The 24,488-nt window shown below is 37.8% G+C and overlaps 1 protein-coding gene and 2 long non-coding RNA genes across 5 annotated transcripts in view; 2 read left to right on the top strand and 1 right to left on the bottom strand.

Moving 5' to 3' along the window:
• Positions 1–5,173, top strand: part of LOC116303278 (uncharacterized) — a 61,844-nt gene extending 56,671 nt beyond the window's left edge. For both annotated transcript variants that reach the window (XM_089034934.1, XM_089034933.1), the window contains exons 29-34: positions 80–289; positions 753–849; positions 1,436–1,513; positions 2,098–2,219; positions 3,228–3,516; positions 3,945–5,173. In XM_089034934.1, coding sequence (XP_088891060.1) covers positions 80–289; positions 753–849; positions 1,436–1,513; positions 2,098–2,219; positions 3,228–3,516; positions 3,945–4,107 — 959 coding nt within the window. In that variant the 3' untranslated portion in view covers positions 4,108–5,173. The remainder of the gene's footprint in view (positions 1–79; positions 290–752; positions 850–1,435; positions 1,514–2,097; positions 2,220–3,227; positions 3,517–3,944) is intronic.
• Positions 5,174–5,584: 411 nt separating this feature from the next.
• On the top strand, positions 5,585–15,016 carry LOC116303274 (uncharacterized). 2 transcript variants are annotated; one of them, XR_004197937.2, is made up of 6 exons: positions 5,585–5,796; positions 8,202–8,349; positions 10,392–10,491; positions 13,290–13,378; positions 14,009–14,064; positions 14,657–15,016. It is a non-coding gene; the product is annotated as an uncharacterized LOC116303274 (long non-coding RNA). The 2 variants fall into 2 exon arrangements; XR_004197936.2 differs by having other exon boundaries at positions 5,585–5,824.
• A 2,127-nt stretch (positions 15,017–17,143) lies between these two features.
• On the bottom strand, positions 17,144–23,487 carry LOC116303287 (uncharacterized). Its single transcript, XR_004197938.2, has 3 exons — positions 23,348–23,487; positions 21,849–21,923; positions 17,144–17,731 (listed from the first exon to the last, which is right to left on the bottom strand). It is a non-coding gene; the product is annotated as an uncharacterized LOC116303287 (long non-coding RNA).
• Positions 23,488–24,488: the final 1,001 nt, after the last annotated feature.

Here is a 24,488-nt window from a genome sequence, read left to right as displayed (position 1 = left end):
TCCACATGATTGCTAGTGATGATGATGGAACATGCTTATATTCCAACTCACCTATCTGTGATTTCATCACTTTTATTAGGTCAAACCCTCTTCATAAACGTCCCTGATAAAAGGACAAGACCAAACTCTAGTGCAACGTTTCACAGCACAGAAAGCAGGGAGGAATATACGATGTATCCATATAAAGGGCTGCTAGGTACAGGTGATGACAAAACACGCTTAGCAAAACAGACACACACTACTAGAGCTAAGACTGCGCCGCCTGGGAAAAGAAGAACAGACATCGAACGTAAGTAGAATTGATTTCAGCTTATGAAAAACATGAAGAGCTGATCATGAAATGAAGGATGGTTAGATATGTTGGTGGGTGGGTGGATAGATGGATGGATGGTAAGATGGGTTGGTGGGTGGATGGATGGATGGGTGGTTAGATGGGTGGATAGGTGGATGGATGGATAGTTAGATGGGTGGGTGGATGGATAAATGGTTAGGTGGGTGGGTGGGCGGATTGATAGATGGATGGATGGATGGATGGGTGGGTGGATAGATGGTTAGATGGGTTGGTGGGTGGATGGATAGATGGATGGATGGATGGATGGATTGATGTTGAGATGGGTGGGTGGATGGATGGATGGATGGATGGATTGGTTAGTTATGTGGATGGGTGGATGAATTCATTGATTGATGTAGGGACAAAAGAAACCTATTATTATGTGTATTGACCAACCATTGATTTTCAATATATCTTAAAGAAATAAAACAGGAAGCTAAGGATGATAGCTTGGAGCTTACGAGGGATGCTGATGGATTTTATACAGATTTCTATAGATTTCAATCTTTAGATGACAGGTAACGCTGAATAAGGTCTGGCATGTGCGAGGAGGGAGAGAGGAAGGTGTAGAGTTCTACTGATTGTTTATGTAGACGTACGTACACACTATTGAGAGGAATGTCATTTTTAGACACCTACAAAAGGTGTAACCAAAGGCTCTACTATTTTGGTTTGTTTTTCCCTACTACACGTGGGCTAAAACAACATCTTAATGTTAATATTAATTTTTAAATTAATATTAATTTAATATTAATTTTTTAAAAAGTAATACTAATCCTAATCTTTATATTCAAGGTTAGGGTTAGGGTTTAAAGCTAGAGTTAGGGTTTTGTTAGAGTTATAGTAATCAATTCCTAATCTGAATATTAATGCCTCTATTTATCTTAATATTAATATTTATTGTAGACGTAATATTACAGGTAGTAGTGTAGTAATCAAAATATACTAGATTCGGGATAGTACACGTGATTCAAGTGCTGAAACGCGCGAAACAATTCTGAAAATAGGTACTTTCAGCTAATTCGTGTCCGCGTTTTCAGATATTTTTCATCTGAATCCGATTGTCTATTATTTGACATTCTATTTTGTGGCTTTCTTTTCCAGGCCCGCTTCGTCGCTTGACTTTCCATCTCTAGATGTGGACGATTACTCTGGTAACTGGCAGGAGATTGTACTCGCAAGGTAATCCATCAATCATCATATGCATTCTGTTAATCTTTCGTTCACTTCTCGTTTAACATGTCGAGATTTTTGTTAAACTTAATCACGCACCGAGAGTAGCCTTTATTTTTGTAACAGTAATGATGAAAAGGTAAGTAAGTTTTTTCATCTTTTCACGGTGTATAATTTACCTTTTCATCATTACTGTTTCATTAGAAACACCGACGCAGCTCACACTAGTTTTTAGCTAGTTATATCTCTTTATTTTTGTACTGCGCTTGCTCGACGAATTTCTGGTACAAAATTGTGCACTAAACATTAAGACAACTAGGTGCATTCTAATTTGTGCGCTTACAATCGTCCTCTGTCGCATTGAGAGGTTTTTACTACACCATTCTGCGTATTGGTTGTCTGATATTCTCAAGAGAAACATAATGAAATACGCTAGAGGGTAATGACTTCAAAGTAAAATGTTTTTAAGATGGAAAGCGTTATTCAGTTTACAATTAAGGTGATTCTGTTAGTACTTGCATAGTCTTTCTTGTTCATACCCCTGCTTCATATTTGTAGTGATCTTTATTGATTCCCTTGTGCTTATTGATCAGAGCGAGACTCCTCAAACAGCAACGCCTTGAACGACAAAAGAGCGCGAAAGAACGACGAACGACTCAACAGAACCAACTGAAAGAAAGATGGAAAAAGACCAATCACTTTGATTGTACAAAAGGTAGGGAATTTCTCCCAAATGCGATATGCGATGAACATGTGCTGCTGACGCTACACTTTATTAAAGACCTTTAGCATCAGGTTTATCGCTAACTTCTAGGGGTCAGGCCCAGAAACACGCCCGCAAACATGGAGAAACACTCTAGCAACAACTTCGTTATGGCGCCTTGCTTAATGTCGAACGTTTGACGGAAAACGACTGACATCGAACTGCAGTTTGAGGTTTGCGGTACCAAGCAAGAACGTCGTGATTAAGGTCTCTAATGTCTTGATGTCATCGGCAACAATGTCGTTACCTTCATCATAACATCATCTTACACTGAGCGCGTCATCATCATCGTCAGTGGTCGCCCCCACCACCACCACCAACAACAACATCCTTATCGTCATCATCGTTTGTTATCAGGATCATCTTATAAGATACCAAGATAAATAATAAGATAAATAATAAGATAAATAATAAGATAATAAGATAAATGATAAATGATCGTCATTCATCGCTATCAGTCATCACTTGGTATCTTTATCATCACCACGTACCACCGGTCCAGCATCGTCATCCTCATCGTATTAACAACTTTCATTACTACCATATACATCTTATCATTATCACCATTATCACCACGTAGCGTTATTATATATAAACATACATATCATCATCATCGTCATCGCTACCAAGTACACCATCACCATCACCACCTCTACCACCACCGCCAACACCACCAGCTCCATCACCACCACCACCACCACCACCATCTGTACTACCACCACCACCACCATCTGTACTACCACCACCACCACCACCACCATCTGTACTACCACCACCACCACCACCCACACCACCTCCACTACCACCTCCAATATCACCACCACCATCACCAACACCACCACCGATACTACCACCACCACCACTACCACCACCGATACTACCACCACCACCACCCTGCCACCTCCGCTACCACCACCATTGCATCATGATTTTTACATCTCAATTGTTATACTTTTTCAGCGGAAACCGACAAACCCGAGCGTTCAGTTGAGTTCCTCACGTCGTCTGAACTCATCTTAAACCCTGAGGTAAAACCGACATTCCAAGATACAATGAAACAACTCAAGGAGCAGGAACTGTCGTCAGATCAGCCATTTCGTCTTCGTATCCAGCCACGTCACGGTAGTGCAAGCCTGACACGCCCTGCGCGATCAATAATGGCTGTTATAGCAAATGATCATAACGTGGAGGACATCGCTAGGGTTATGCCAAGACCCAAGACGGCTGCATCTATACCTAATAAATGCAGGTAAAATTCAACTATTTTAAAAAAATGGTAAAGACTCTGATTAATGTTGCATGCCACCGCAATGCATGATCATGAGAAGGAGCAGTTGAATATCACTGAATATACAACGGCTTTCTTGCACTTTGATTGGCAGTATTTTGATGGAGGGAGGAAAAGGATTCTGAACATGAAAATATAAATGCAGGAAAGGCTCGAAAGCTTACATATTTATTGCTCAACAAAAAGAGATACTCGACTGACTTAAATAAGTGTAGTAGTGAGCGATGATTTCAATTTTAAACCCTTTAGTATTGTGTTGTTTTTGTAACAGGATATATCATATATAGTTTGACAAACACAATGTTATCTTATCTGTCATTTTCGTTTAATATTCCCTTATGTTTTCAAAATACTGAGTTTTCTTAATTCTCCTTGTATTTTTCTTTCAGTCGATTCGTGTTGGTATCTGGAGACCCGAATCCAAAGGCCCCAAACCCAACAAAGATAGAAAAAAATCTCATGATGACGCGGTTCCCGAAAGATCGCGCCTCAAAGAAAAACACTAGGCAAAACAGACCCAAACCAACAGCGCGCAAGTCTGTAGAGACCTAGCCTAGCACTGCAAGATAAGAGAATAGGGATTTATAATTGTAGATTTAGAAATTGTGAATTTAAATTGACTTGGAATTGCCAGGATGCATTCAGTAGATTTTTTAAATTCAGTTTTTATGGATAAATCATTTATAGAATATCTATATTGAACAAAGACAATTTTTTTCTAGTTTTTTCTATGGTTTTCAAATTAAGGGTTCGGTTGTGAAAGATCAAGCATCATAGCGCAATATTATACCACGAATACCAACAATAACAGCGAGAAATAACAGACACTAATACCAAAATTACTCCTACCATGTTACCTCTACTACCACCAACGACAACGAACAGATATCATACTATTTATATCAACCACTCCACCACTGACAACTGCAAGAGTAACAAATCAAACTGGGTGAACTCGTGGATACTGCTCGATATAACTGGTAAATAATCATAACTATTATAATTTCCTCAAATCTGATTGGTTAAGGAACTACTCTATTTCTACTAAACAATTTGGTAGTTGGACACCTGTAATTGGACAGTTTCCTGGGCCAATTATTTTGTTGCTCTTAACTAAATTCTCCAATCTAAATCTAAGGTACGTATATTGTTAGTATATGATGCACAATGTATTTTATATTTTAGATGAGCAGGCCTAGGGTACAGTGAGTATTGAATACCCTGTGCACTCTACATGTATTAGATACACTGCACACACCAGGTGTGTTAGATGCTCTGAGTATATTGTTAGTATATGATGCGCACTGTATTTGATATGCTAGATGCGCAGGGTACAGTGAGTATTGAATACCCTTTGCACTCTACGTGTATCAGATACGCCGCGCACACCAGCTGTGTTAGATGCACAGGGTATATTGTTAGTATACGATGCACGGTGTATTTTATATCGTAGATCTTCACGGTACAGTGTGTGCATCGTACTTTAATATTGGATGTAGAGTTTTGAACAGTTAGTGTGTGTCGCGCGCTTCACGGCGCCCATGCAGTACATTGATGCACGCAAAATATTTTCTTTAAAACCATACTTATTATAATAAAAAAAAGTACCTTGATTAAACGTTTCCGGCGTTTATTTAAGACGTGGACCTCGTTGACAGAAAGGAAAGAAAGGACTGAATATCTGGAGGGAGGGGGAGATAAATGTCGCATAATGTCAGTTTGCGATTGTGTGACTGATCGTGTTTGTGTTCAAGTTGACTTTATAAAGAAATTGGACTGGAGGCCTGGGTCAGAGTGATTTTAATTGGCCCGTGAAACAAAGTTGGAGAATGATTGACAAACAGTCAAAGTAAAACAATGAAATACAGTAGTGTATGCTATGTATGCAAACTATTTTTTCACGTCCAAGTAAAATCGCTCTATCACATTGCGCGATAATATGTACAAAGATTTGTGAACCGACAAAAGGATTTATTGAGCACGAAATAACAATGTTCATAAGGCATTCCTTTTATCTCGTGTCGTAAATAATAGGCTTTTCCCAAGATACATTTTTCATCGTTAGATAGTCCATTAAGAAAAGGCTACGGTAAGTAACTTTAGATTCGTTGAGCACTGAACGGTATCTTGAAATAGATTTATTGTGTTGTCCTCCATGTTGGTGATATGATTGAGCAAAGAAACGACGATGGAACACGGAATAAGTCAAGAATCTGGCTGGATTCAACTCCAAGATGCCTGGTACGTTATGTTTACAAAACAACTTCAGGTTTGTCACTTTTCAATCAAGTTTATTGGGTGTATTTTGGCATCTGTTTTATATGCATAACATGAGGAACTGGTTATTACTTATCCCTAGGGAGGGGGGAGTCTGGAGGATTGTTGTTGCCACATCAAAAAGATTAACTCTAGCTGTCTTAAATCCATGTGATTCACAGGGGTTATTTACGGGATACCTGTTATTGAAATGGCTTTAGGGTCTCTGTGGTAAATTGTTTTTCTAAATTCAAATCCAACGTTTTTTGAATAGATTTAAATTATTATCAATCTTTAAAGATTTAGATATCATATTTGGAATAAACCTGCCAAGTTCTGCACTTATCCATTTAATCACACGCGCATTCAGGGGAACCCAAGCAATACTTTTTACACCCTAATTTTTTCAAAATTTTCAGCTGTTTTCCAGACTTTTATAAGCCAGTTATTTAGCGCATTATGACGTTATTCATGCAAGTTTTATTAAGAACGAAATTAAAAACACAGGAAAACATGCAAAAGTGTAAAAACAGTAGACCACTGACTAGGTGATTGCAGACCAGGAAATTTTTTTTACTCCTAACCCATTTACTTTTACATAATCGGGAAATACACCTTCAGAGACGTAAAGCCCTAGCTTATCCTCAGCTTTCTTTAAGTGCATATTTTGCTCGGAAAAACCAAATGTTTAAATTGGCGAAAATTTGGGGCCTTGGAAAAAACGGGATTGCAAAAAGTCCAAACGTCTTTTGTCCAAAATTGGTACAACTTCTTACAAAGTGGATACCATCAGAACTTTAGCTTTAAAAATGTTATATCTCTATAGTTTAAAATCGTTGCGCGCATTCTTAGGCCCAGTAGATATCCATCCTTGTACATATAGTTTTAAACGCGTTGAAATCAGTACTAAAAGATCTTTGGTGGCAAAAGATATGGACTGCTAGAGAGAAAATATGCTCCTTACTTAGACTTAATCTTTAGTTTTCATTTAATCCGATATAGCATGAGGACATTCGCTGAAAAAGAATTTTTAAACAATTTGTATATAGGTTAGAATCGTTTCGCGTGTTATTTGGCCAACACATATCCATTAAGGTACTATTTCAAACGAGTTATATTAATAGAAACCTTTGACGAAAAAAGATATGGATTGTCAGTGTGGATATATATTCCTTGCATTTTATACTCATTCATTTTTCATGAGCTCATAGGCTAACCAGGGTTTCTTATTTGTACCACGTGCAGTAGTTTGAAATCCCCATCAAATACGACCGCACCCATTTCAAAGTTCTAGTACTTTGAAATATTCCAAAGTCCTACTACTCGGACTTTGAAATATTTCAAAGTACTAGAACTTTTAAATAAAAACAAACATAACAAAAAGAGTATAAGATGTCGTGTCAGAATACTCGTCACTGTATTCTATTGGGGCGTAGCCTCGCCATTTGAAATTCCACTCGGATTTTGAAACGCCAACAGAATACAGCAACTCGTATTTAATAATTACTTAAACTCAATTTTGGGTTTTTATTTCTATAGAAGAAGGACTTGCGCTGAAAAAGATTTTTTAAACCATATGTATGTAGGTTCCGCGAATGGTTGCGCGTTTTCTTAGGCCAGCACCTATCCATAATACACCTAAATCCAAAATGGCGCACGGCCGAGTGTGTTACATGACAACGAGGCATCCAGGGCCAAATACAAAGAAATAATATGTTGTCAATGCAAAGTATACACTTGTTTACTTGTTCTGTCTTTCTTTTCTTCTTACATTCAGGATAACAATAATTTTGTAGCATCAATTTATAAGAAAATACTGTAAATTTGGCCCTGGATGCCTCGTTTTCAACCGGCCGTGCACCATTTTGTATTTAGGTGTATGTTACTACTTCAAATGTGTTATATTAATAGAAATACTTGACGAAAAAAGATATGCATTGTCAGCTGGAATTTACAGTTTTTATTCAAAATAACTGTTTAGTTTTTATTTCGATAGTATAATGATGGGTTCCCTGTCTCTTGTGTGTAAACTCATTATTTCTAGCTTTCAGATCCCATTTCATTAGGAGGGGTTGACCGAATTTTGCTTGACTTGAAGTAACGGCTCATTTTAATCAAATCCATTACTTTGATCAAATAAAACAATATATGGCTACGGGTAGGGAGGCTACGGCACCCTTTTACCCCTCCCTGGATCCACCCTTGTTCTTAGAAACACATGCTGCTAAAAGTGATGGCATTTATCACCGAGGCGTGAAAAAAGACAAGTACTGTTAATGAGCAGTACTTTACTGAGTCTGCGTACATTTCTTACGATCCGTTAAGCGAGCACATGTGCAACTTGTTGGTGGTTCAAATCTTTCGTCTAGAAGTATGCTTTTTTCTCATAGACATAAAACGACATTGTACAAAACCATGCAAATTATTAATGGACGTGAAGATGAGAAGATGCTGTTGCTATGGTTTAGAAGAGGAAACGCATTTTCTCAGAGAAGATGGCGGACGCGGTGTTCACACCCAACCGAAGTTCAACTGAAGGTGAGTGAGAAAAACTTGTAATCTGTTATCCAAGGCAGTTATAAACTTCATTCTTGGTTCCTTTGAAAATCGAACTTGAGAATATAAATCGAACTATATTTTTAAAGTAATAGATTTCAGTTTATTATAAGCTAATATTGTCAATATTTCACGATCTTTGTCATAATTTTAAATCCAGACCCTACATAATGATAATCATTCATTAGCCTTCATCCACCGTTATCTGGGTTAATTAGCCTTCATCCACTGTCATCTGGGTTCATCCCCCTTCATTTTGTTTCATTCACTTTCATCTGGGTTCATGGCCCTCATTCACCTTCATTTGGGTTCATTAGCCTTCATCCACTGTCATCTGGGTTCATTAGCCTTCATTCACCGTCATCTGGGTTCATTCTCCTTCATCTGGGTTCATTCCCCTTCATCTGGGTTCATTCCCCTTCATTTTGTTTCATTCTCCTTCATCTGGGTTCATGGCCCTCATTCACCTTTATTTGGGTTCATTAGCCTTCATCCACTGTCATCTGGGTTCATTAGCCTTCATTTTGTTTTGTTCAGCTTCATCTGGGTTCATTAGCCTTCATCCACTGTCATCTGGGTTCATTAGCCTTCATCCACTGTCATCTGGGTTCATTAGCCTTCATCCACTGTCATCTGGGTTCATCCCCCTTCATTTTGTTTCATTCACTTTCATCTGGGTTCATGGCCCTCATTCACCTTCATTTGGGTTCATTAGCCTTCATCCACTGTCATCTGGGTTCATTAGCCTTCATTCACCGTCATCTGGGTTCATTCCCCTTCATTTTGTTTCATTCTCCTTCATCTGGGTTCATGGCCCTCATTCACCTTCATTTGGGTTCATTAGCCTTCATCCACTGTCATCTGGGTTCATTAGCCTTCATTTTGTTTTGTTCAGCTTCATCTGGGTTCATTAGCCTTCATTCACCTTCATCTGGGTTCATTAGCCTTCATCCACTGTCATCTGGGTTCATTAGCCTTCATTCATCTTCATCTGGGTTCATTAGCCTTCATCCACTGTCATCTGGGTTCATTAACCTTTCTGGGTTCATTCCCCTTCATTTTGTTTCATTCACCTTCATCTGGGTTTATTAGCCTTCATTTGCCTTCATCTGGGTTCATGGCCCTTATTCACCTTCATTTGGGTTCATTAGCCTTCATCCACTGTCATCTGGGTTCATTAGCCTTCATTCACTGTCATCTGGGTTCATTCCCCTTCATTTTGTTTCATTCACCTTCATCTGGGTTTATTAGCCTTCATTTGCCTTCATCTGGGTTCATGGCCCTTATTCACCTTCATTTGGGTTCATTAGCCTTCATCCACTGTCATCTGGGTTCATTAGCCTTCATTCACTGTCATCTGGGTTCATTCCCCTTCATTTTGTTTCATTCTCCTTCATCTGGGTTCATGGCCTTCATTCACCTTCATCTAGGTTCATTAGCCTTCATCCACTGTCATCTGGGTTCATTAGCCTTTCTGGGTTCATTCCCCTTCATTTTGTTCCATTCGCCTTCATCTGCGTTCATGGCCCTCATTCACCTTCATTTGGGTTTGTTAGCCTTCATCCACTGTCGTCTGGGTTCATTAGCCTTTCTGGGTTCATTCCCCTTTTTGTTTCATTTACCTTCATTGGGTTCATTCACCTTCATCTGGGTTCATTCACCTTCATGTGGGTTCATTCACATTCATGTGGGTTCATCCACCTTCATCTGGGTTCATTCACCTTCATCTGGGTTCTTTCACCTTCATATGGGTTCTTTCACCTTTATGTAGGTTCTTTCACCTTCATCTGGGTTCATTCACCTTCATGTGTGTTAATTCACCTTTATCTGGGTTCATTCACCTTCATCTGAGTTCATTCACCTTCATCTGGGTTCATTCACCTTCATCTGGGTTCATTCACTTTAATCCATGTTCATTCATCTTCATCATTTTTCATTCACCTTTATTTATGTTGATTCGCATCACCTTTTAATCCATGTTCATTCACCTACATTTACAACACCTTTATCTGTTATTATTATAGTCTCATAACAACATTGTACGAAACATGCAAATAATGGACGTGAAGATGAAAAGATGAAAGGATGCTGTGTACACACCAAACCAAAGTTCATCTCAAATGAGTGAGTAAAACTTGTAGTTTGTTATCCAAGGCAGACGTTATAAACATCCATTCTAATTGCTCCTTAGAAAACAATCAACATACAGGTTCTTTCTCATTGCCATAATTTATTTGAGCCTACCCATTGATAGTTTCTATAATCAATAATCAGTATTAATTTTCATCAATGTTATGACAAACACACAGAATTCGAAGCTGTACATGTTTGCAAAGTACAGTTTATAATCACTTAATTGTGCAAACATGAAGCATAGTTTCAGAGATACCTCATTAGAATAAGTTTGTCTTCATTTAGGTTCATTATAGCCTTCATTTGGGTTCATTAGCCTACATTTGCCTTCATCTGGGTTCATTCGCCTCCGGGGGGGGGGGGGGGGGAAGGGGGTACTCCGCCAGATTTTGGGTAGGGGTGTTCCGCTGGGATTCTGAAAGGGGTACCCTGTTTATGACAAAAAAAACTTCAAATTTGTAGACCCTGTTCATGACAAAAGATATAATTAATTACACTGAGTTCCTGTTTCAATTATCATGTCATCTTGCGTATCGCTTTTTTACGACCATGATAACCAGTTTCGGTCAATATGAAAGTAGAAACCCTGAATATGACAAGAAACTCAGGAAGAACTTAGACCTTGAGTGAAATTGCATACCCTGTTTATGACAAGAAGCTCGAGAAACCATACCCTGTTCAGCGGATCATCCCCGTATAGTCCATATATGGGAGTACCCCCCCGGGATTCGCCTACGCTCACATTCATCTGAATTCATTAGCCTTCATCTGGGTTCATTCGCCTTTCATCTGGGTTCATTAGCTGACATTCACCTTCATTTGGGATCATTAGACTGTATTTACATTCATCTGGGCTTGTTAGCCTTCATCTTGGTTCATTAGCCTACGATCATCTTAATCTGGGTTCATTAGCAATCATTCAACCCCATCTGGGTTCATTGGCCTTCATTCACCTTTATCTCGGTTCATTAGCATACCTTCTCCTTCATCTGGATCCATTACTTCATTTACCTTAATTCTACTGGTTCCATTTCTTAATTCAAATTCATCTGGGTTCATTACTTAATTCACATTCATCTGGGTACATTGACCTGCATCCTGGGTTCATTAATCAGGGAGCACTGAGCATATTGAAAAGTGGGGGTGGGGGGCATTTGAAAATTAAGCATAATATGTATATATAGCTCAATCAAATTTTGGGTAGAAACGTCTTTTTATTTCGATTTGTATTTTTGGCACAAAAAGTGTGGAGGGGGGTTGCAGCCCCCTGGATCCGCAGTCCCTGTTAATGTTAGCCTTCATCTTGGTTCACAAGACTTCATTTGGGTTTCTTAGCCTCTATTGGCCTTCATCTGGGTCCATTATAACCCGGGGGGGGGGGTACTCCGCCAAAATTTGGGTAGGGGTGTTCCGCTGGGATTCTGAAAGGGGTACCCTATTTATGATTAAAAAAACTCAAATTTGTGGACCCTGTTTATGATAAAAGATATAATTTATTGCACTGAGTTTGTTTCAATTATCATGTCATCTCGCGTATCGTTTTTTTACGACCATAACCAGTTTCGGTCAATACGAAAGTAGAAACCCTGAATATGACAGGAAACTCAGGAAGAACTTGGAACTTGAGTGAAATTGCATACCCTGTTTATGATAAGAAGCTTGAAAAACCATACCCTGTTCAGCGGATCATCTCTGTATAGTCCATATATGGGAGTACCCCCCCTTGCCCCGGATTATAACCTCCATCTTGGTTCATTAGCCTTCACCTTCACAATCATCTTGGTTCATTAGCCTTTATCTAGGTTCATTCACCTTCATCTGGGCTCATAAGCCCTTATCTGGGTTTTAATGTTCACCTTCATCTGGGTACATTCACCTAGTTCATTTAGGTACATTTTGCCTTCATTGGGTTTCTTAGCCTTTATGGCCTTCATTTTGGTCCATTTAGAATTTGATGTGGCTGATTATATAATAATTCGATAATCATTCCACTCACTCTTGCTGTATACATGCTCATAACTAGTTTATGTACAACTAGAGTTGATGAAATTTGATAAAGGTTTGCAGGGGGAATATAATATGTATCAAATTGCCCCTGCAACCCTTTATTTCATTGACTTAATATATTATAATCCCCTTGCATACTAATATATTTTCCCCTGTATAGATAGTGACCACAGTAAATCCGTGAAACTTTAGTATTACTAAATAGCACAATTTCATGCAAATTCCATTGTTTTCTATTGTTTAACTAGCACTATTTTGTACTATCTAGTAATATGTGTTTCACGGATTTACTGTGGTCACTATCTATAAATTAGCTCTTTTGCCCAAAATCTTTCCTGTAAGATTGCAAAGCTGTCCCTGGCTTTGAGACACTTGGGAATTGCCCTAATTCACTATGATGTCACTGCTTGTTTATGTGGGGGAAAGAATTACCAAATCCAATAGAAAGCATTTGCTCCAGCGAAACAGTTTAATCTAAATTGGCCTAGTTTTCAGATATGATATGTGTTAATATGTACTAAAAAATATTCGGAGTGTTTGCTGGCTATTCTACTTCTCTTCATGGATTGATACTGGTTTTAGAACAATTTTCAGTGAATTTATGTTGATTTGACCCCGTCCGATGACCATGATCCTTTACGTTTAAACAATAGTTTTGATGTGACGTCATAGTGAATTAGGGCAGTTGGTCCAGGGCTTAGGTGGCATAGGTCCCTGAAAAACAATGAAAACTGAGGCATGTGAAGAATAAGGTTTGACAGTCTGTTTTGTTGTATCTGTAGAACTGTACGGCCGTATCATCATATCTACAGATGTGAGTGTGACATAGATGGATATCAGTCAGGATGTACTAGGAATTAAGGTGCAACAGGTAATGTTACTGATTTCCTCTTTCACTATAGTAGAGTGCACACACTAAAACCGTGAACATTAAATAGTACTAATTAGTACTATTTCACACAGAATCCTTTGTTTTCTATTGTTTAATTATCACTATTTAGTGCTAAAAAATAGTATTTGTTTCACGGATTTAGTGTGAGCACACTAGCTTTACTATATACAGTGCATATCTTTTTCTACTATTCTAATTATACACCAAATCGAAATACAGTTTGGTGACCAATTTCAATTACTATTTCCTGGGAAACACAAAAGCATTTCACATGTAAGAGAGACTAGTCTCAGTCCACAACAATTATTCAAATTGGTCACCATATTTCCATTGTATACTTCATAAAATTACAAAAATTATGTGTTCAAAGATTCAGTTTATTATTCAACATTTGGTTTCCATCTTCCTTTAAAGCTCGCATTGATCAATGAAATAATCATTGTAAATTTCAACTGCTTGCAGTATGTACCTCAAACATTAATGCAATTCTCAAAGGAAGATGGAAAACAAACCTCAACAATAAACTTACTGAAACTTTGAACCTTGATAGAATGTAGCACAAGTGAGTTGGACTGTAATACAATTCTGTACATTCTATTCTTTTTACAGATTTCAAGTGTCATCCTATTCAGCTGACTATGGGCAGGAAGTTTTTGATAATAAAAGTAAGTAACGTTTACATTCATATTTTTTGAGTGACTTCTTAGAGTGACTTCTTAGAGTGACTTCTTAGAGTGACTTCTTAGAGTGAAGGCATTTAACCCGTGAAATAAAAATTATTAGTCAATGTGTAAAAGTCAAATAGACACAAAAGAAAAACAATGGAAATGAGATCTACTAATTTGTGTTAGTCTAATATCTATTTCATGGGTTTAGTGACTTCACTCTAGTCAAATAGACACAAAAGAAAACAATGGAATTAAGGTGTACTAATGTTTATTAGTCTAATATCTATTTAACGGGTTTAATGACTTCACTATACCACTGTTTTCATTGCTAAGTGCTGATCGAGACAACAGTTGCAATAATCAGAGTATTTAAAGGTAACTTAACGATTTATTTTATTGATGGCAGTCTATTACCCAAATTTCCTGTCACAACTGTTGTCTCAATCAACTACACAAAGATGGCCGCCATGATTTTTTATTTCAACTCTCTTGGCGATCAATAGCAATGAAAACAGTGGTGAAATGGAACAACAGCCTTTATTCTGAATACTTGTTATAATGATTAAATATTTTTCTTTTCTTACTCGAGGTGACACTTCATGCAATAGATGATAATGGTGCTAGTATGGACGACATTAAATGCAAGATTGATCTTTAATTGACAGTTGAAGTGCATGTGAAGCCAACATCAGCGATGACAAACAAAGAATTAACACAGCATCTGAGTCAAGTAGTAGGGGCTGGCAGGTAGTTATTAGTGTTTAAGGTAGTTGGGGGCATCAGGTTGACAGGTAGATGTCTGCCTGTCTGTCTTACACCCCCCGCTAACTGTCTGCCTGACATTAGGCAGGCAGGTGGCGGGGGATGTCAGACAGACAGGTTTAAGTTAGTGGGGGGTGTCTTATGCCTGACACCCCCCACTACCTTAAACCTGAGGCCCCCCACTTCCTGTCTGCCTAACAACAGGCAGATAGGCAGTGGGGGGCGTCAGGCAGACAGGTTTAAGTTAGTGGGGGTGTCTATGCCTGACACCCCCCACTACCTTAAACCTGATGCCCCCCACTTCCTGTCTGCCTAACAAGAGGCAGACAGGCAGTGGGGGGCATCAGGCAGACAGGCAGCAGGAGACATTAGGCAGACAGGCAGCAGGGGACGTTAGGAAGACAGGCAGCAGGGAATGTTAGGAAGACAAGCAATAGGAGAATAGTCAGACAGGGATTATGGGATAGGTAGAAGATTAGCATTAAACACTTCATACTATTAGGTACTTTATTTCATACTATTAAGTACTATTATTAATACTATTAGTACACATACTTCATACTATTAGGGACTATACTTTATACTATCAATTATTAATATAGCTACAGATGGTTCAAATAAACAGACTTTATTCTTTTTGTTTTTACTGTTGTTGCATTCAAGAATGATCAATTAGACCCCTAGACCCGTCTGCCATCATGGTGTACAGGTAAATGTTCTGTTCCCCCCTATTCTGTGTCCTGTGGGGTGAGATGTTTACACCCCACAGGACACAGAATAGGGGGGAGCAGAACATTTACCTGTACACCATGATGGCAAAGGGGTCTAATTGATCATTCTAAAAAATGATCAATTAGACCCCTTCACCATCATGGTGTACAAGTAAATGGTCTGTTCCCCCTATTCTACATCCTGTTAGGTGCCCTGCGGGACTCTAACGAGGTACCCCACAGGACACCTAACAGGACAAAGGGAACAGAACATTCCCCTGTACACCATGATGTTAAAAGGGTCCAATAGGACACTTGCATGATGGCGTCATTTTACTACCACTATCAAAAATGCATTTCCTCATGAGAACAGTAAGACAATTGCTGCTAATTAACTGACAAGATAAAGTATGCAAGGGATTCTGGTAGTGGTAGTAAATGACGCCATCATACAAGTGTCCTATTGGCCATTCTTAAGTTAAGGAGAAAACAGGGTTGAGTTAACATTGCAACAGTCCTAAAATGCACTGCAATGCCAAGTCCACCCTTTTATCTCCTCAACCTAAGAATGGTTGATAGCGTTTTCCACGGTTGCTCAAGATAAATATCGCAAAGTAGGTAGGATCAATTTGTGGACAAAATATGTAAACAAAATCTTGAGATAAAAAGATTATTATAAGTGGTAAGACCACAGTTGTTTCAAGAATTCAAAACGACAAGACTAGAAAACTGTGTTGCAACCGTGGAAAAAGCGCTACTGTTTTAGCCTAAACCTATTTTGGTCAAATACCCAGTTACATGATAAAAAACAAATTTGAAATTAGGTTGATAAAGTGAATTAGTCGTCACTGTTTTTGGTTTTCAAAACCAGTTCTTTTCACTACTAGTGGACTATTACATAACGATACATGGAACACATAATTACTCCAGATGTTAAATTTTTTGAAAAATATCTAAATAAAACTATTGCCGAAAGGAAGATCTTTCCCTTTTCAAAAAAATTATTTTAAGATTTTTTTTAGTTTCAGTCAAAAAGCACAACTTATTTTTAAATGAACAAAGGTGTTGCTGAGATGATGGGAACTGTAATCACAACATGCTCTGAATACATGATATGTATATACAAACTGAGATGCATTCGATTCATTGCTTGCCGCAAACTTCATGATCAAATAGCTTGCTGTGTGTTGCTGATAGTCCAAAAAGGAAATATTGATTTATCAACTCTTAACTATACTTTGTGTTTTTCAGAAAACCACAAACTTTTGCACACTTATTCTCCTAAGGTATTCAACTCATTTCAGCTAAATTTGGTCAGTCGCTTCATACGCTATTAAACTAAAAAATGTCTCAGTTATTCATTTAGGCTGCGTTCATAATGTGTGGCAGAGAGGCAGGTGAAAATTTGAAATGCCGAGAATAATTCTTAACATCCCCCCCCCCCCCCACCTTAAAGTCATGCAAAAAAATATGATCCTCCTTAAGCAAGGCTCGTGGCTTCTTCCAAAAATTGTGCAATCCCCCATTTTTCTGATAAAAATTTGCCCACCCCCCTTTTTCCTACCAAAATTTTCCCGATCCCCCCTCAATTCCACCTGCCCCCCCCTGCCATACATTATGAATGCAACCTTAAGGTCTTTTTTCACAACAAAATTCTTTTCCATGAGAATCCAAGTAAAAACCTTTCAAAATAACAAGTGCAAAATAATAAGTGCCAAAAAGAAAATTAGAGACAAGCTTTTTTAGATCAACGCGTTTAGTTTAAGATACAACGACAATATAATCCATTTACACAAAGCAGTGGGAGAATAAGTTACACTTTGAAAGTCACCTCAATTTTCTGAGATACCTTATATCTATGAAATATACGAAAAATTGCGGAGATAAACTTGAAAATTTCAGTTATTAAGCTTTCAGAAAATGACCTAATTGTGTCCCATGTAACCTTAAAGACCACTAGTAGCTTAGCCAATCAGAATACAGAATTTGTTAATGACCAATAATAGTAGGTTTAGACTAAAATGGTGTAAATTATAAAATTCTAAAATGTTGACACCTGAGTCCTTTGATAGTGAAATAGATCCATAGTAGGCATAACTGCTGTAATCATTGTTGCTTTCCTCTTGAGGCATAACACTGGCCTGGTAGGAGAATGTATATGTCTTGCTAACGTCAGAATATGACTTGCTTTGCTAGAAAAATAAGAAAATAAATAGTTATTGCACTATATAGATCTATAAAAATCTCTGTTTTCTAATAAGTCAACGAAGAAGCTTTAGTCAATGAAAATAAAAAAGTTTGAGCCTACACAAAAGTTTAATTTGTAAGGATCTGATGACCCTCTGAAGTCCCAGCATACTACACTGCATATTATATTCACAATCAGAATATCATTAATTTACATTATCATGGATTGAAAATGAAATTGAATGAACATAGATCAAGAAGAATGAACCCAGCTGAAGGTGAATGAAAATAGATGAAGGTAAATGAGCCCAGATGAAGTTGAATGAACATAGATCAAGGTTAATGGACCTAGATGATGGTGAATGAACCCAGATCAAGGTGAATGAACCCAGATGAAGGTGAATGAACCCAGGTGAAGCTGGCAATGAAACAAAATGAAGGGGAATAAACCCAGAGGAAGGTGAATGAAAATAGATCAATGTGAATGAACACAGATCAAGGTGAATGAACCCACATGAAGGTGAATGAACCCAGATGAAGGTGAATGAACATAGATGAAGGTAAATGAACCCAGATGAAGGTAAATGAACCCAGATGAAGGTGAATGAACCCAGATGAAGGTGAATGAACCCAGATGAAAGTGAATGAACCGAGATGAAAGTGAATAAACCCAGATGAACGTGAATGAACCCAGATGAAAGTGAATGAACCCAGATGAAAGTGAATGAACCCAGATGAAAGTGAATGAACCCAGATGAAAGTGAATGAACCCAGATGAACGTGAATGAACCCAGATGAACGTGAATGAACCCAGATGAAAGTGAATGAACCCAGATGAAGGTGAATGAACATAGATGAAGGTAAATGAACCCACATGAAGGTGAATGAACCCACATGAAGGTAAATGAACCCAGATGAAGGTAAATGAACCCAGATGAACGTGAATGAACCCAGATGAACGTGAATGAACCGAGATGAAAGTGAATGAAGCCATATGAAGGTGAATGAAGGTAAATGAACCCAGATGAGGGTAAATGAACCCAGATGAAGGTAAATGAACCCAGATCGAGGTGAATGAACCCAGGTGAAGGTGAATGAACCCACATGAAGGTGAATGAACATAGATCAAGGTGAATGAATCCAGATGAAGGTAAACGAACCCAGATAAAGGTAAATGAACCCAGATAAAGGTGAATTAACACACATAAAGGTGAATGAACCCAGATCGAGGTGAATGAACCCACATGAAGGTGAATGAACCCACATGAAGGTGAATGAAACCAGATGAAAGGGAATGAACCCAGATGAAAGGGAATGAACCCAGATGAAGGTGAATGAACCCAGATGAAAGTGAATGAACCCAGATGAAGGTGAATGAACCCAGATGAAAGTGAATGAACCCACATGAAGGTGAATGAAACCAGATGAAAGGGAATGAACCCAGATGAAGGTGAATGAAACCAGATGAAAGGGAATGAACCCAGATGAAAGGGAATGAACCCAGATGAAGGTGAATGAACCCAGATGAAAGTGAATGAACCCAGATGAAGGTGAATGAAACCAGATGAAAGGGAATGAACCCACATGAAAGGGAATGAACCCAGATGAAGGTGAATGAACCCAGATGAAAGTGAATGAACCCAGATGAAAGTGAATGAACCCAGATGAAGGTGAATGAACCCAGATCGAGGTGAATGAACCTAGATGAAAGTGAATGAACCCAGATGAAGGTGAACGAACCCACATGAAGGTGAAGAACCCAGATCAAGGTGAATGAACCCAAATCAAGGTGAATGAACCCAGTTGAAGGTGAATGAACCCAGATGAAGGTGAATGAACCCAGGTGAAGGTGAATGAACCCAGATAAAGGTGAATGAACCCACATGAAGGTGAATGAACCCACATGAAGATGAATAAACCCACATGAACGTGAATGAACCAAAATTAAAATGAATGATGACAAGTGAACTGATGACCTCAGGGACAATGCATTTGATTAGGATTCTAAAAACATAGGACGTGTTGCTTGATTAAAAGACTGTTACTGAATACTAAAAAAGGCATAAAACTGGTGTTGTACTTGCTAAAACGAATTCAAAATTTAATTGTAGTACCAAAACAAAACATATTCCCAAAAAGAAGTGATATTTTTTAGTGAGATCATTGGAGAAATTAGAATTTCTTTTTCTTTTTTGAAGTTTAATAATAGTCAACACCAGTTTTATGCCTAGTATACAGCAATAATTCGACCCAGTTAAGACATGGAACTTTTCACTTACTTTATCTAATCAGATTGCAAAAAAATTCCTTAGGCCTAGGGCAAACGTCAAACTTTCCATGCACCGAACCCATTAAAAACAATGGATATCAGGTGATAATGAGGCGGCATTCTTTGACGAAATTAAGTTTGGTGCATGGAAAGTTCGACATTTGCCCTAGGCCTTAAACTGATTAGAGAGTAGCTTGCAAGTCCCAATTTTGCATGACTTATTTAAGATACCCTTTCCCCAAGAAAACAGATATTTGATCAATGAAAAGTTCCATGTCTACACCAAGCCTTACCAGTACTTGTAACAGAATAGACTTTGCAGGATTGCAGCCAATCATGGTGTATGGAGAGTATGGCACAATCTATTCTGCATTACAGCAAGAGTAATAAATGGTATTTTTTTGCCGACCACTCCCAATTACTTTGATAAATCTTATAGATGGTGTGAAGAGGTTTTTCCGCCCAATGAATTTTTTTCAACTGGGTATTCATAATTAGAATTTATTTCAATGAATCATTTCCAACTGAGTATTTGTGATTTGAAGTCCAAATGTAATGTGAATTCATTCCAAAATCAGATAAGGCAATTCTTTTGATCATTTTAGTTAACAAATCCATTCCAGTGCCTGAAACAAGGCAACAAACAATTTGATTTTTAAAATAACATTTTCAATTTGAATTCATTTTAATGAATAAATCTCTTTTCAGAGCCAGTGCAGAAACCAACTAAGTTTTAGTATACCATTTTGTTATCTCTTGTTGTACTTTTACTCAAGCAACACCTTTATCAGACTACAAGATGAACACACCAAGCCCTGTGGAATACTGATGCCAATGCTTTTTTGCTTGTTTGTTGTTGTTTTTCAATGAGAATAACAATCATCATGATGTATACAGTATCCTCTCACTATGGTAGCAGAACAACTAAGGAAATCATTAAACCAAATGGAAAGCCAACAAGAGAATGTCTATTTTTGTCTTCAATTTTTTTAAAGGCATTTAGAACTGCATGATATTTTTGGTACAGCAAGAGTATACTGCACGAAGTGTAAACATGTCAAACAATGAAATTGTTTAGGAAAAAGCTTTTTCCAAATTTGACAATTTGATTCAAAAGCCAAAGGAAGGATGGGAAAAAAATAAAGCAAATGTCTTTGAGTAATGAAAATCCTCCAAACTCAAATGAAAAAATACTTAACATCAATGTATCCTTATTAACACTTGTCTCAGGGAAAAAATTTAGTTCGAACAGAGTACCCAAAATTTTGAAGGAAACTTTTTCATGTACATCAATAATCAATCAAATGTAAAAAAAATTTTCAATAGACCTTGTTCGTGGTGTGACAATGTTTTCCCAATTCAGAGTGACAAACCTCCAGGGGATTCATTTTCTTTTGTTTTTACTCTTCGAAAAATTCATGAGAATCCCAAAGGATACAAAAGGAATAACGATGATATCCCGATGAGTTTCAAAACAATAGCTCTTCATTCCCCCAGAGGTTTGTCACACTGAATTGGGAAAACATTGTCACACCACAAATGTGCACAAGTTACCAGCATTTGGTAAATAATTGTAAGAAAATTCAAGAGATGTGGTTGCTTTTCATTTGTAACAAAAAGGTCACAACCATTGATATATTAAGTTCTAATTCTTAAAGTGGTGAAAACAAATCTACATACAACAAAGCATTATATGTAGATAAATTTAATTAAAGATTATTCACCAAAGACAAAGTAAAGATCAGCCAATATTTGAGGCAAATACAACCAGAATCCACCCAATCTGTGGTGAATAAGCATTTAGTAAAATTACACAGGTGCTAAATCAATTCAAAGAAAATTATTTCACTTACGAGTGTAATTTCTTCTAAATAACATCTATAACCAACACTTATAGATTCAACTAGTCTTCATATCCTTGATGATCTCTTAAAAAAATACAATAAAAGTGTCGTCAGTATGATGGTCCTCCTAGTTAAGTAAAGACTAAGAGACCCTTCATTTGTTACCAGGGAGCAGGTGGAGCAGTGTTTTTTTGAGGGGGTGGAGTTACTGAAAAAATCTGGCTATTCACAACCATGCAACCATGTTTACTGAACATTACTTTCATCCACACATAGCTTCAATTCAAGTGCTTGAGAATAAATTTAAACAGGTTAAAACAAAAGTTTTTTTCTCATAAACATGGCTGTCGTGTGAGTAAGGCCCAAGAGGGTACACACAAAACACTTCAAGTCCCACTGCACATCTACAATGAGTAGTTCCAGTAAATATCTATACTCCTACCATGGGCAGCATTTTGAAAATCCGGTGAGAGTTTTTTTTAGACAAAGAAAGACATTTACACATTTAGACTGGCACACCTAGCCGCATTTTTGAAACCTTTAATCCTTTCCTGACATTGTGTGAAAAGCGCTTGCAGATTGAGTTATTCAAGACGAAGTTGTAGCCGTTTTAATGTGGCTAGGTATGCCAGACCAAAACTACCCAGAGCCTCCTTAAATTTGTAAAATTTTTGGGTATGGTAATATGTGCTTTTCGACTTTGGTTTTTTAAGTTCTTCTAACATGAAAACAGCACTTATTTCTTTGTCTATAAAGCAATTAATATAATAATTTATGTAATGATGCAAGGGGAACCAAGAGCCTCAAAACATTTCGGAATTCTAAAGGCAAAGAGGGAAGAAAACAGATGCCCCCGTGGTAGGGGTATGAATATTTTGTGGAACAACCCAAAAAAAAATTGGGCCAGTTTTAAGAATTAACAATGAAGCATTGAGTCAGATTTCTACATTACGCTTCAAGGGAATTGCATTGCCTACCTTCCTGATAAAAAAAGAACAGTCCTATAAAGGGGGTTGCTACCAAGGAGAATTTGTCAACCACTCCCTTCTGCCATAAAATATCTTGTTGACCGTAGTTTTCATTGAAATAAAAGCAAATCCGTAAAATTGTACTGAATGCTTAAACTGTCTTTTAACGGTATTTTTTATTTTGAAGAAATGGAAGAAAAGTCAAAAACATAAGCTTAGTTTTGATGGAAATACGGTACGGTTACGAAACTTTTTCTGAAAAATCAAAAAATTAGAAAATAAAATCATGTCTAAAGTAACTTTGAACTCTTTTTGCATTTATAGAGTAGCTATGCAGTGGTTTCTGAGGTTAGAACAAGAAAGTTTACGAAGTTTTAGCCTTGAATTTAAGTCTGCCACGTGCAACAAATAAGAAGTCAGAAAAAACCCTATTTTTGCGGCGAAAAGTTCTAGAAAGCCTCAAAAGAATTTATAGAGGGGAAGAATTCAATCTTATCTTACGTTTTGTTTAGTCTAGTCTAGTTTTGAAGCATTTCTTACCGTGTAATGGTCGAAGTTTCTGTCCACACTAAGAAGCATCACTCCACCTGCCATCTTCTCACCTTCTTGTCAAAGAGACACTGAGGCATGATGGGTACACGTGCTTCACTACCACAGGAAGCCCATGGTATGTATTAGTTCGAATGATGAGCTAGGCTGGTGTAGTATCCATAGCAACTAATCATGTATGATAATTAGCTAAGTTGTGAATAATAAATAGTTGATCTAGATATGGCGTCAAGTCACTACATATGGCGACGAGTCGGGATCTAAAAACGCCGAAAAGAAGCAGAAACCAAGAAAAAGGGAAAAGAAATCAACTCAAGAGAAAGAAAATCAACTCAAGATAAACTAGGATCCGACCAGTAAAGAAGAAACAGCAGCGAAAGAAGAAAAAATCAGAAGAGTCATTCGAGCACGTGCAGAGAAACATGTCCGACAACGACGAAGACCCGACAGAACCACCAGCAGCAGAAAAAACAGAGATCAAAGTATTTACAACAACAAAAGCACTAAGTATTGAAAAGTTCAAAAACCCAGAGAATAGATTAGAAACGGGTAGAGCTTGGGAAGAATGGTTAGAGGATTTCGAGGAAGAAATATCCTACTTAGAAATTGAAAAGGTCAAAGACAAGGTCAGCGCTTTGAAAATTTACGGCGGACCAGAAATCAAGAAACTTGCTCGAAACCTACCAGAACCGATAGGAGAAGAAATCGAGGACGACTACGAGAAACTCAAGAGGAAATTAAACAACCATTTTCTACCTAGGAAGAACAAACACCATGCGAGATACACATTTAGCAAGGAGAGAATGGAATCCAACGAGACAATTGTCAATTACGCCGCAAGGATAAGAGAGAAAGCAAAGGATTGCGAATTCGGAGTCCAACTCGACGAGCGTATCCTAGAACATCTGATCCAAACAGTGTCGAACGAAGACCTCATTAAAGAATGCATTAGAAAGAGATGGAATCTGGATCGATTCATAGACGAAGCAAGCCAACGCGAAGACATCAGCCAACAAGTGAAAGACATGAAAACCGAACACAAGGTGGCGAGACTAAATCGTGGCAAACCACCAACCAAACCACGACAACAAAATAGAAGATCACAGCAAAGACCAAATAACCAGCAAGCAAG

The sequence above is a fragment of the Actinia tenebrosa genome, unplaced genomic scaffold (assembly GCF_029948245.1).
Source record: "Actinia tenebrosa isolate PJP-AT-01 unplaced genomic scaffold, QUT_ActTen_1.0 PGA_scaffold3__52_contigs__length_22856419, whole genome shotgun sequence".
NCBI lineage: Eukaryota > Metazoa > Cnidaria > Anthozoa > Actiniaria > Actiniidae > Actinia > Actinia tenebrosa.
This window is presented reverse-complemented; position numbering and strand designations above follow the sequence as displayed.